We start from the raw sequence: 13,815 nt of genomic DNA on the forward strand, positions 1-13,815 counted from the left end.
GACATGACAGCATCAAACAGTTGCTCTAGATTTGTCTGCTCCACATCCATGATGCAAATCTCCAATTCTCCCACATCTTAGTGGATTGAGATCTGGTGACTGCGTCGTTTGAGTACAGTGAACTCACTGTTGAGATAATTTGATCTTTGTGACATGGAGTGTTATCTGTACATTAACAATACTCAGGCATGCTGTGACTTTTTTGCAAAGCTTAGTTGGTACTAAAGTTTTCCAAGAAAATATCTCCCACATCATTATACTGTTTACACTGAACAGTTTATATAAAGAATTATGGATCCATGCTTTTGTGTAATTTACATCAAATTCTGACACTGCCTTCTGACCAGATGACATTTTTCCATTTTCCTAGCGTTCCAATACGGGAACAATAGGAAAGTATTTGTCTCATTCCACTGCCAAATGCAATAATAAGTGCAGTATTTATATATGGAATCTCAGTATGCCAGTACCTACGTGTAGTTACGTTCCTATTCTACATACACATTTTGTGGAAATCAAGAAAAATAATTCCAAAAAGCTTCTATTAGAACTAAAATTTATAAGACATGAAATCTATGTTTTTACTTCTTCTCGCGGGGGAACAAACTCTGCTGGCACTGTTTCTGGGGACCCTTTTTACGAACGGACAGACCAAACAACGACTCGTTCAGCTAATTTTCACATTTTTAGCATTGTTTTTGGTGTAATTGGACAAGCAAGGATGCAGACTATATTCACACGCTACAGTTGTAGATAACCGCTAACTCCACAAAAATTACGCGTTTTTATTTGCAACAGTATTTGCACAGCGTTTTTATTTAACAGTATGTCGGCGGCCGTTGCTCTGCTCCCCGTTACAAACTGATTGTTTTTTCTTTTTTGGACAGAAGTCACAACAGAGGTTAGTGTCAGTCACGAACTTAGCACTGATGGGTTGGAAACTGTCACGCAGAAAATCTTCGTATTTTTATTAACTTTATATGATTTATATTAATGGTAAATTAACGATAAAAAAAAATCGAAAAAGAAGTCGCATCTTCGTTGCTTGTGGTGTTTGTTTTGTATTAATTTAACTAAAAATGTAAGTACTTTTAGGCGAGTTGGATCTTATCATTGAGGGCGTATTTTCTGTTCAGTCTTTAGATAATGTTGCTGACAAGTGCTCGCCTGTCCAAAGTGCTGCAGCTCACCCTGGCGGTCATCAAACCAGATGCTGTGGCTCATCCTTTGATGCTAGAGGTAAGCTGCCCTGATGTTTAAGTTACAGAGTTTAAGACCTAAGATTACACAGTTGAAGTTGTAGTCTGAAAGCTACAGACTACCACAGATTCAACAAGGTGCTGCAAACATTCTTCTGAGATTTTGGTTGATATTGACATAATGGCATCACACAGTTGCTGCAGATTTGTTGGCTGTACATTCATGATGAGACTCTCTTGTTCCCACACATCCCAAAGGTTCTCTATTGGATTGAGCTCTGGTGACTGATCTGTGGAGGCCATTTGAGTGCCGTTATCTCATTGTCTATGTTCAAGAAACCAGTTTGAGATATTTTGAGCTTTCTGACAGTTGTAATACTCAGACAGGTTGTGGCATTTAAGTGTTGTTCAACTGGTACTAAAAGTGTTCCAAGAAAATCTCCATCATTACACAACCACCATCAGCCTAAACTATTTATACAAGGCAGGATGTATCCCTGCTTTAATGTTGTTTACACAAAATTCTGACTCTACCATCCAAATGTTACAGTAGAAATGGAGACTCATCAGAACCTGATAACATTTTCCACTCTTCTGTTGTCCAGTTAAGGTGAGCCTGTGTGAATTGTGGAGTCAGTTTCCTGTTCTGTGCTGACAGGACTGGCACCCAGTGTTTTCTTTTTGCTCATGTAGCCCATTTGCTTCAAGGTTCAACATGTTGAGAAATTCTCTTGTGCAGACCTTGGTTGTAATGGGCGATTGTTTGAGTCACTGTTGCCTTCCTATTAGCTCAAAGCAGTCTGGCCATCCTTCTCTGACCTCAGGCCCCAACAAGTAGATCATCGATTTCTGAAATACATCTATTCTGATGGTCTGTTTGAAGTTCAGCAGGTTGTTTTCATCATGCCTACATGTCTATTAACTTGCTGCCATGTGATTGGCTGATTTGATGAATGAGCAGTTGAACAGCTGTACCTAATAAAATGACCAGTGAATGTTATTTTCATTTTTCAAGATTTCAAACATTTGTTGCTCTTTCTCAGGGTGTAACAGTTTGCATGGTGTGATTTAAATACTGTGTTCCTTATTTGTTTAATCTATAAAGATTAGTTTTTGGAATTAATGAAGCATAAATGAACATATCTTTCCGTTTAATTGCTTTTTTTTTTTTAACCCACTGTCAAATAAAACAGCAATTAATTAATTGATGTTTTCTGTTCTGATATCAATTTTATCGAGTGGTAAAGAAGCATTTTCTCACCTCACAGACCTGGACGCTTCAAAATCATAGCAGCTGTGTCTATCATAAAATATTCCATCAGTGATAGGTTTAATTTCACTTGTTAATGTGCATTACTTTATTGTCATCTCAAGTTAAAGCACAAGAGGATGACCTTTTGAAGCAGAGCTGTCAATTTTTAACTTTTTCTCTGCAAAAAAATCTACACACAGGAAAAAGCATCTAAAGTTGATCCAGTCATGTTTTGATGCAACTTGGAGGACAAACATCGTGATTTCTGTCTTTCAGGCTCTTCACCAGAGAATTCTAGACAACAACTTTGGGATTGTTAGATGCAAAGATCTGGTCTGGAGACGACAGGACTCTGAGAGGTTTTATGCTGAACATTCAGGTTTGGAAACAATTCATTTGTGTTTAAGCTTTACTGAAAAATACTGCTGTAGTATATGATGTACCCAAATAAATGAGTCAGCAGCCTATTTTAGCAGGGTGCACTGTATGTATGACAGTTAAAAGAAATAAATGTCTTGTCAAATGAAGGATAGCTGATTTCTCCTTTTTGTTATTGAAGGTCTTTATTCTTTCTTTCTTTATTATTTCTGTTTTACAAATCTCAGGGAGATTCTTCTATCAAAGACTTGTTGAATTCATGTCAAGGTAAGCCTCCATGCTTATATCATGGACAGATTTCGTTGACTCCATGTGATTGAGTTACAATTTTATGTGTTTGGATGATTGTTGTTGGGTGTTGTATTTTAAATGGAATAATGGATGGAGAGCCATCAGCACCTCTGCTGATAGCACTCCAATTTCATGCTCAGTAAGGCACCAGTAAACGATTTTCCCAAAACAGGACAACAGGAGTTTCAGTTATCCGTGTTTAGAACACAATTCCCTGGTGCAGTAGCCTAAATATCGCTATGCAGACCACTCACAATAGGTCCTCCTGCTGCGAGCCTCCATTGGATTGTTAAAGGCGTTTGTAATTACTTTGTCTTTTTTTTTGTCTGCTCACAGCAGTGAAGCAGTAGTTGCTACAGCAACCCTTCTCTGACTGCTGCTATTGATATCGCAAACATAGGAAGCATCTTCAAGTGTGTCAGCCAGTCAAGCTTGATGCCGCACCAGCTGGCATTGTTTAGCTAAAACGGATTTATTTATGGCTGAACTGTCTTCCCAGGAGGTCCTGGGGGTGAATAGATTAGATTTGTATGAAGAGTGTTTTTTTTTTTTTTTTTGGTCTGTTATCTAGAAAACATCAGCAGTGTTCAAAGTCAGATTCATGACTGCTGTGGAAATTTGTCCTCAGTGGGCCAATGCGAGCGTACATTTTAGCCAGGGAGGATGCCATAAGCCACTGGAGAGAACTGATGGGGCCGACCAAAGTGTTCAGAGCCAGATTCAACTCGCCTGCTTCCATCAGGGGCCAGTTTGGACTCACAGACACAAGGAACACAACTCATGGCTCAGGTAAAAAAGCTCCCAAGCTTCATAATGCTAAAAAAATGATAACAAAATGATATGCGTAATGTTAATAATCTATTATTGTGAATATATTATCTTAAACATATGCAAGAGGTAATAGTGGGGCGATCGTGGCTCAAAGAGTTGGTGGTTCGTCTTGTAACCGGAAGGTTGCCGGTTCGAGCCCCGGCTCGGACAGTCTCGGTCGTTGTGTCCTTGGGCAAGACACTTCACCTACCGCCTACTGGTGTTGGCCAGAGGGGCAATGGCGCGATATGGCAGCCTCGCTTCTGTCAGTCTGCCCCAGGGCAGCTGTGGCTACAACTGTAGCTGCCTCCACCAGTGTGTGAATGTGAGAGTGAATGAATAGTGGAATTGTAAAGCGCTTTGAGGGCCCCAAAAAGCGCTATATAAATGCAATCCATTATTATTATAACTATATATAACTTTACACATGACTCAATTTCACATCTTTTAAAGCCCATCAGTTTCTATAATGGTGTTTGGTGTCATTGGGCAGAAAACAGAATAGGCATAGTCTGTGCAAAACCCTCCTCTTTTCTTTTTGTTTCACTAGAAAATTGGGAAATGGGTACAATGATTTATTGAAACGTGCAAACATGCATGAAAATAAAAGGCAAAAACAGCTTTCTGTAGTTTCAGGAATAGTTCTCCAGGCTTTTTGAAGGACATGAAAAAACAAACAAAACATTCTTCAGAAGATGGTCAGGTAGAAGGACTGGACTGAAAATGAGGGAACAGCAGAAATCATGGAGAGCTATTTCTATTATAAGATTTATTATAAGTCTGGCTTATTTGGGGAAAAAACTATAAAGAATTGAAGGCTCAAGACTTTTGCACAGTATTGTACATTTATATTTTGAACATGTGACAAGTAGTATTGCTGCATGAAAATGTAAGAAATGTTTAAGATTTGCGTTTATTTTCATAGCAGATCTTGGAATCCATCTTAATATTTTATAGTAACGTGTCTTTCTGGTTGCACATAAATGACATTTTTAGACCAATTAAAAAGAAGCCTGTAATTACTATGCAAATTTTTGATTTTCCATTCTGTTATTGTTTTCTGTAGATTCTCTTGAGTCGGCTCAAAGAGAGATTACTTTCTTCTTCCCAGACTTCTGTGCAGACGAGTGGATGAAAAAGGAGGAGCCATTGTTTAGATCAGGGCAGATCCGTTATGACCATCAAAACCAGATTCACACACTTTCATTGTCAAGCTGACACCAGATCAGCTCAACGCTGTCAACATCATCAGTATAAAGACTATTACTGTTGATCTATTGCTCACATATATACAGAGGTACCTCAGCTGAAGGCCACATGATTACCTGATTGTCTTTGAGCATGCCAAATGAGTTCATTTTAAAAGGACAGTACATTTCGGTGTGTAATTTATTATCATTAGAAAACACAAATAACGACAGAATTTTAAAAAGTAACCTCAATATCTTACAAAACACGATGCTGTTCGTGAGCGCTTTTTCTTTTTTATTATCACAAACCTCCGTCCAGGCTTCACTGTAAATAGTGCAATCGTCACAGTCAGTTTCCTGAGCCTTTTGCTTTGTAGGACAGCAGCGACTACAAATGGTGCATCAATGCCAAGTAACAAAACTATGAAACATTTATATCATATTAAATAATATTGCAGTAATAGTTTTACACCTATGTTAATGTTCAACCACATCTTAAAATGTGAAAATACTCTGGATTAAACTATTTTCGAGTTCAGTGCTAAGCAATGATTTCTTTACACTGATGTGGAAACAAGCTGTCAGCTGTAATATACTACAATTGCTTTTAATATGACATTCGCTGTAACATACCACGTTTTGTTTTGCCTGTTACCCCATGCTTGTTTGATCAAATGTCTCTTGTAAAAGTCTCCAACATGTCAGTAAAACATACATCGTAAAGTATTAAATGCACTAGAAATCTGATTTTTGTGCTTTCGACACCTGTCAGACCACAAAACCTGTTCGATTTCTTTCACAGTCATAATTATTTTCATTTTTTGGCTTCTTCCAATGTCCCCCTGCACTCAGGCGTTTTGTGTCGCCACCTGTTTGATAGCTTCCACTGGTTTCATGACCTCATATGTCGTGAGGGACTTCTTCACCTTCCCGTTCTTGTCCACCTGGTGGATGCTCTGGGTGACTGTAATGGTCACCTGCTTGGTCGACATCCGATTGTCCTGCCATTTTGTCTGTTAATGGAGAATAAATGGACAATAAAAAATAATAAAAAACACTGAAATACTGACAGTGTGGTAAATATTCTTCCTGGGGTCCTACACACTCAAGCCAACATCAACAACATGTCAGTGTAAAACAAGCCAATTCTGCTTATACAGACAGCACTGAATTTCGCAGAACATAAAACTAGTTTATAAAAGGACACCAAAAGAAGCAATAGTCAACATCTGCATTACTTCATTGCATCCAAGTGACTTCTTCAGTCTCAGCTGACTGCAGGTTACCCCAACCTTATAAACAGTACATTTGCACAGTAACTGAAAACAGCCCACTGAATGAACAATAGGTTGACAGGTCAGTTCCTTGATCATTAATATGCAAATTGTCATGACCATTGATAAACAACCATTGATCAAAGACCATTGGTCAATGGCCATAAGTATCATTCACAGAGAGTTGGGGAATGGCTGCCATCACAGCATTGTAAGATGGTGAAAGATGTACCCTTTGGCCCCCTCCTCGATTCATAGATGGTCTTTCCCTTTTAACGTTATGTCTCTGTCTTCATGTCTTAACAAATATTTTAATTCATCTTTAGTACTCTGTTGCATAATATAAACTGGTAAGGAGTTCTATCCTATCATAGTTCTGTAAATTGTTTTCTGTGTGCACTTTTTAAAATTTCTTTTGATGAAGCACTCAACCAGATTACACTTCAGTAATCAAACTGCGACAGAACAAATTGATTTAACCCTTGTATGGTGTTCGGGTCTGTGAGACCCGTGTTCAGTTTTTTTTTTGAAAAGAAAAATTAAACAATTAATTATTTTTTCACGTGTAAATGTGTTGTGTCTTTCCACTCACTCCACTTGATTATAACTGATTTATTTATAACATTTTATATAAAAGAAAAACGAGAAGTACATTAATTCATAAATGTGATCTAACAAAGGTAAAAGGAAAAAATTAACCATGTTTGCTGTTCATATGTCTTGTAATTGGGATGAAGTAAACATCTGTTGAGTAATTTAACATAAAATTGTTTGATAGTGTTAATTTGGAAAGCCAAAACTCTAGCGGGTCCACCAGACCCATGAACACTGGCTGAGTAACAAAAATACGAACACCACACAAGGGTTAAAACATGTTTTATAGCCTCTGATGTCATTAATGTTTAAACCACACCACTGACAGACCTCTACCTATATTACTTATTAAATTATAATATCAGTATGTTTCGACCATGTTAATTTACAATCCACTGTTCTACCTAATCAGTTTCTCTCCTGGTCTGCAACTGTTCCATGGGAATATTATTATTACCTAAGATTAAGTATTTGTTTTGTTTTTGGTTGATACCTGCATTACCATACACTTTGGTTTGCTAACATTAAACATCAGTTTATTATCTTTCATCCAATTTTCTACTGCCTTCAAATATCTAACATATCAATTGAGATATTAAAATTTTTAAAAAAGAATCGTTAATAAAATCCAAAACTAACAGTGGTCCCAAACAGGTACCTTGAGGCACTCCACACATCACATTTCTTGTCTTTGACATACTATTAAAATAAATGGTCTGCCTGTGATTTGTCAGATAGCTTTCTAACAAATTTCAATGACATGCTTGCAAAATCTTAGAAGTGATTGTATGAATGTGTTTAGCTCCAAATGTGAAACGAAATGTTTGATGCGCCACACCTTAGATGTAGGTCAGTATTGCAGGGAAAAAAAGGTGCTGTGAGCTGTCTCGAGCACATTTAAACACATTACAGAAGGAAAGGCTTACAATCTCTTCAGTGTGCAAAACACTTCTGCGCTGCACTGTGGTTCCAGAAGAAGGCATCGTCGTGTCCTGCCGCGGAGAGCCCAGTGCTGTTGGTGTGCTGCTGGGCTTCACATCGTTCAGGCTGGCTTCAGACATGGCCGAGCAGACCTTTAGGTAGGCCTGAGCCGGTGGCGGGAGGCCGTCTTCAAAGAAATCTGGAACTGTAAAGATGTAGAGGTTCAGCTATGTCTGCTTATGTGTTTGTAGCTTTTATACATTTCTATGAATTTTCGTTTTTTTTCTCTTGAAGTTAATCAATTTCAGCTTGATAAGATAACCGCTATGCCACAATTAGCTTCTGTTAGAAGTCATCGGTAAATGAAACGGTAGCGATTACATATTGACAACTTAGTTGTCTTACACTGAACCAACTTGATGGTACTGTGGAGGCGTGAGCTGTGATCAGTTATTCGCAGGTAGTCGATGTTTGCATTTTACAGATGTGTGTACACCTCATCTCCTCGTTAATGTGTGACCATGTGTCTAATGATGACAGATGACATATGGTGCAGGTTGGACAAAACCAAAACACGAAATGAGGACATTTTAATGAATATTTTCTCTAGACATACTGAACCACAACTTATTATGATTATTGTCATAAAAATCTGTTTGGTTCCCAGCTGCTGATTAATTTAGCCAATTTTGGGTCTGTTTTATCTCTCCACATTGAAGCTCAAGTCAATTTGCCTTCACAATTACATCAAGGCTCCTCTCCCTGCATTCACTCATGCCTGTATCTGTTGCCATGAGAGCTGAGCCCTGTTTGAGCACAGTGGCTTTTGAAGCAGCCTATCATCCCCATTTACTGACTCATCTCCCCTTGGCTTCAAAGAAAAGAAGAGGATCCATCTAAGAGATTTATCTGTTTCTGATGTCCTGACCTGTATGTAGAGGCACATACAACTAACTGCACACTAGAAGAACAAAGGTCTCTAAAGTGGATACTTCCTCTGTCACTCATGTTTCTGTTTTCTTTCTTCTGCATAATGGATTCTTGTTGAAATCAGGCATGCCATCAGCACAGCCCTTGACATGAAGAGATGGTCCACTCCGCTTTGATAGAAAGAGTGTAAAGAATGGGCAAGTCATTGCTAGTATGTTCAAATTATTTACAGCAGTGAGATTTTAAAGGATGTACCTTACTCATGTAAAACGGCAGTAGAACAATAACATTAGAAACTATGGATTGATGCAAAAACAAACAGATTTAAAATCATCTGTTACAGATATATTAAATTCTGATGGGGAAGCCTCCCACCCCCCTTTATATTTCTTCATACAGTAATCAAGGATATTTCTTTTCAGCAGGTTAAATTAATGCCTGCTCCGGTTAAGAGATTAATTCAGTATTCATTCACCCATCTGCTCAGCCATACAGTAATTCATTCTTCTTACCAGGGCTGATTGTTTTCTCAGAAGTGAAGCCAGCCTCTGAGTTCTCAGAGGGGATGCTCTGGATGGATGACAAGGGGATATCTGTGTCTGTGCTCGTCAGCCATGTCGACTCCGTCTCTTTTGTCCAGCTCTCCAGGTAGCGAGGCTCCAAAGCGTCAGTTCTGCTGCCCCCACAGCCCATGACTCTTCACTTCCCAGCTCAAAAAGATTCACACTGGAAGTGATTTGAATCACAGGAAACTGTGATGTTAAGTGTGTGTCTACTGATCCAGTTCTTTACACGACATGCACTGCAAAACAATCTAAATGACTTAAAAATGATGAGATAATTACTCAGTGTTCCTGCTGTGCACTGTTTGTGAACAACCAGACCTCTGCAACACAGGAGTCATCCAAATACACTTATTTATGCACGTTATTCTCTCATATGAGAGATATGACACAAACACATACTTACAGCACAGCACACAGCTGTGGGAGAAGCTGAGGGCCCTCATACAGTTAGTATGCATCAACTTCTATCCTTCAGAGAGCAGATTATGTGGTCCCACCCTCTGTTAACTCAGCTATGTTTAGGTTTGTTTATGCAGCATCTTCTGATTATTAAGTAGACCAGGGAGACCATGTTCAAATCTACAGGAGAGAGATGAGAGAAGTTATTGAAATGTGTGTTTTTCTATCTGTCTACGTATTGCAAAATCAAGTCTTCCTCAAATTGCATGTAAATAAATTCTCGGTTTCACTGATTGTCAGACACTGAATTAGCCGTTCGCAGTCAGGCCTTCGGGCTCTTTATACCGTCCTGTTTAACTTATTTAGCCCTCCCCCCCTTCAGATCATGTAGGTGGAGAGCGCTGCTGTAAAGCCATAAAGTCGCATATAGGCTGTTATATAAGCGAAGAAAAACACATAAATCATAGTATATGGATCTGTCAGCTGGCGATACATAGGCAGCTTTCGCGTCACTGTCATCGTCACAGGCCATAGGAAAAAAATATCAACACTGCCGTGAAATACATAAACAGAAAGACGAGATGTAAATATGTATGACGGAAACGCGAATGGCGCTGTAATGCAGATGAATCAAACACCGGACACTAACACAGATGATCTCTGAAGGCTTACGGATGCTGGAAAGTCGGGTTTTTGTCTTGCCTCGGTGCTTTTCCAGTGTGTCGTCTGCCAGTCAAACCAGTAACACACTGTTAATAATAATAATAATTATACTAGCGACACGAGCACAGCCGGTAGCACACTGCGCGTCCGCACGCTGCTGCACCACCAGCCTCTTCATTCATCCTCCTGTAAACACACTGAACGGCGGATCTGTGGCGGAGCGGTGTATGTTAGAGCGTCCATCCTCTTGTCCTGAGGATGAGGGGGTGTACTTGAATTCAAGCAGAAAAAAAAAAATCAAAGTATTACCTCAGCTGTTGCCAGGTAAACTTCAAAATAAAATAACGGTCCTCTGCGAGCGTTGATTGACTTTTGTTTGATAACCGCGAACTGAGTTGCACTTTATTTATTTCATTTCATATTTTATGACAGTATCTGATTCCAAATTTCTTGTCTATGCGGCCTTTAAAAAACGTGTTTACAGTCCTGACATAAAAACTACTACTTCTACTATCTGAACACACCACAGACTGAACCTTGAAGCAGTCTGTGGTGAGGATGAGGGGGCTACAGCAGCAGAAGACCGCAATGGGTCCCACTCCTGAGAAAAGGAAGCGGAGATAGTCAGGCGGTTCTGAAAATGTTGTAAGGGCTGTTAGGGAAGATCAAATGTTATAACATATGTGAAACTATATACTTTAGGCATCTAAGTAGCAATAGTTTTGTGGTAGTAAGAGATGCTCTTCTGCAGACCTTGGTTCCGGTGAGTTGTTATTTGAGCTGCTGTTCCCTTCCTATCAGATTGAAGCAGTCTGGTTATTCTCCTCTGACTTCTGACATCAACAATTTTTTTCCAACAAAAACTTTCATAAATACATGACAATCTGGGCAATGAGCAACAGAAAATTTTATGTAATTTTACACAATTAGCAGGTAGAAAAACTGAGACATGCTGCTGAAATTGCTCTTTAGATCTGTATGTGGGAAAATCCTAGTTAATCAGCAGTTCTTCAAGTACTCAGACCAGCATGTCTGGCACCAACAACCATTCTGGTTTGAACCTCATCTTGACCACTTCTACATGTCAGGCAGAGACACCATGGTTAGCCTCATAGCAAGAACCTTTCTGGGTTTGAATCCACCATCTGGCCGATGCCTTTCTTTGCGGGGTTTGCATGTTCTCCACGTGTCTGTGTCAGTTCTCTCTGGGTTCTCTGTCTTCCTTCCACAGTGTAAAAACAGGCAGTTAGTGGGGTTAGGTTCCATCCATCCATCCATCCTCATCCGCTTTATCCGAGGCCGGGTCGCGGGGGCAGCAGCCTAAGCAAAGAGGCCCAGACCTCCCTCTCCCCAGCCACCTCCTCCAGCTTATCCGGGGGAACACCAAGGCGTTCCCAGGCCAGCCGAGAGATATAATCTCTCCAGCGTGTCCTGGGTCTGCCCCGGGGCCTCCTCCCGGTGGGACATGCCTGGAACACCTCACCCAGGAGGCGCCCAGGGGGCATCCTTGTCAGATGCCCGAACCACCTCAGCTGGCTCCTTTCGATGTGGAGCAGCAGCGGCTCTACTCTGAGCCCCTCCCGGATGGCCGAACTTCTCACCCTATCTCTAAGGGAGAGGCCAGCCACCCTTCGGAGGAAGCTCATTTCCTCCACTTGTATCCGCAATCTCGTTTTTTCAGTCAATACCCACAGCTCGTGGCCATAGGTGAGGGTAGGGACGTAGATCGACCGGTAAATTGAGAGCTTTGCTTTTACACTCAGCTCTCTCTTCCCTGGTAATTCTAAATTGCCCATTGGTGTGAATGCGAGTGTGAATGGTTGTGTGTCTCTCTGTGTAAGCCCTGCAACAGACTGGGGACCCTGTCTAGGGTTTACTCTGCCTCTCGCCTTATGGTAGGTGGGATAGACTCCAGTCCCCCAACCCTGAATTGGCTAAGCGGAAAAGAACAGATGGATGGATAAATGCACTGAGTTCCAGTGGTTCTCTACACTGACACGTCAAAACATCCTGTGCACAAAAACACCCTGTAAACATTTAAATATGCTACTTCAGTACTGCTTCAGTATTGAAGCTTCCCTTTACAATAGAAAGGCCCCTTCTCTCTCAAATCTGCATTTCACTGATTGCTTGTGAAACTCCTCAGTTGGCTGCAAAGTGCACATTCATCACACTTCTGTGCTGCGGTTCCACAATGAATTGAATGAACAATAAACAGCATCCCTCTTTGTGCTTTACTGCAGAGAGAACACTACAGGTCTGCTTGTGGAAATAGAGGTCATTTATTCCTGACATATCTGCTGCCAATAAAGCACACTGCAAAAAACCAAAAAAACAAAACAAACCCCAACAAAAAACACGCACACACACAAACAAAGAATGGAGCTCAGACTGTAAAACCAATTCACTAATGTGATAGTTCGACATTTGTTCCTGTCAGAAAGAAAAGATTTAATGTGCAACATCATATGGTCTATGCCCCGGTCAGTTAGTGATGACTGCTCACAGTACTGCAGATGAGGTCCTTTAGATTCCAAAGACTTGGCGGGATACACCAAACTTCTTAAAATACAGGGGCAAACAGAAAACTCGTCATTGTTCACTTTTTCATGTTGAGGAAGCTCACCGTGAGCAGCTCTCACACACCTGACCACCCTCCTACACACAGGTGCATTAGACCAAAAGCAGAACACACATTTCACCTCTGGCTTTACTTTGGGGATTTACCAAACTGCCAGTTGCCCTTTAAATACACAATAAACCATTAATTTGTGCAGATCTGGCTGATCCTGAGCCAAATCACATCTCCATGACTTCCTGTGCTCATTCCCCTGTCACCTGGCAAATAAATCTTGCTTCCTGTGGACAGCCTTGTCAATATGAAGCCGGACAGCTTTGATTTGTATGTCCTGAGCCTCTGTCCTATTGGACTACTGGTCAATAGGCCTGTCTTCCCATTACCCTGGTGATTAATGTGGCACACGGCCAAATGCTACACAGGAGTAAATTATTCCAGCAACAAACAAAGATCCATGCAACAGCCTTTTATTTTAACAGTGAGCAAGTCTATGATACACTGTAATGAGTAACATTTTACATTTAAAATATGCATGGTGCATATGAAACATGTCCAAGGTGTCAAATAATGACATAAGTTTCAGATAGATTTTTAAACTGCTGTTCAAAACTTCTATTTACGAAGGGCAGCCAATCAAAAGGAAAGAGAAGGCATCATTAAAAGGAAGAATGCCAAAAACGACTTGTTTTCAGCTGGGGACAAACTGAGGAGGGGCTGTACCAAAGCCCCTGTGGAAGATCGATCATTTTGAATTTTGAATCATGCAAAGC

The 13,815-nt window shown here is 40.3% G+C and overlaps 2 protein-coding genes across 5 annotated transcripts; one reads left to right on the forward strand and one right to left on the reverse strand.

Annotated features, from left to right (window-relative positions):
* The first annotated feature begins 632 nt into the window (after window positions 1-632).
* On the forward strand, window positions 633-5,952 carry nme6 (NME/NM23 nucleoside diphosphate kinase 6). Its single transcript, XM_080882701.1, has 6 exons — window positions 633-901; window positions 1,137-1,239; window positions 2,728-2,830; window positions 3,057-3,096; window positions 3,749-3,909; window positions 4,997-5,952. The coding sequence occupies exons 2-6, from the start codon at window positions 1,147-1,149 to the stop codon at window positions 5,146-5,148; spliced, it is 549 nt and encodes a 182-aa protein (XP_080738827.1). The 5' UTR covers window positions 633-901; window positions 1,137-1,146; the 3' UTR covers window positions 5,149-5,952.
* Window positions 5,312-11,763, reverse strand: baalcb (BAALC binder of MAP3K1 and KLF4 b). 4 transcript variants are annotated; one of them, XM_080882705.1, is made up of 5 exons: window positions 11,590-11,763; window positions 9,809-9,984; window positions 9,352-9,565; window positions 7,915-8,114; window positions 5,312-6,133 (listed from the first exon to the last, which is right to left on the reverse strand). In XM_080882705.1, the coding sequence occupies exons 3-5, from the start codon at window positions 9,530-9,532 to the stop codon at window positions 5,969-5,971; spliced, it is 546 nt and encodes a 181-aa protein (XP_080738831.1). In that variant the 5' UTR covers window positions 9,533-9,565; window positions 9,809-9,984; window positions 11,590-11,763; the 3' UTR covers window positions 5,312-5,968. The 4 variants fall into 4 exon arrangements, with proteins under 4 accessions (XP_080738831.1, XP_080738830.1, XP_080738829.1 ...); XM_080882704.1 differs by lacking the exon at window positions 11,590-11,763 and adding an exon at window positions 10,507-10,772; XM_080882703.1 differs by lacking the exon at window positions 11,590-11,763 and adding an exon at window positions 10,477-10,772.
* Window positions 11,764-13,815: the final 2,052 nt, after the last annotated feature.

Source organism: Rhamphochromis sp. 'chilingali' (genome assembly GCF_963969265.1).
Source record: "Rhamphochromis sp. 'chilingali' genome assembly, chromosome: 5".
NCBI lineage: Eukaryota > Metazoa > Chordata > Actinopteri > Cichliformes > Cichlidae > Rhamphochromis > Rhamphochromis sp. 'chilingali'.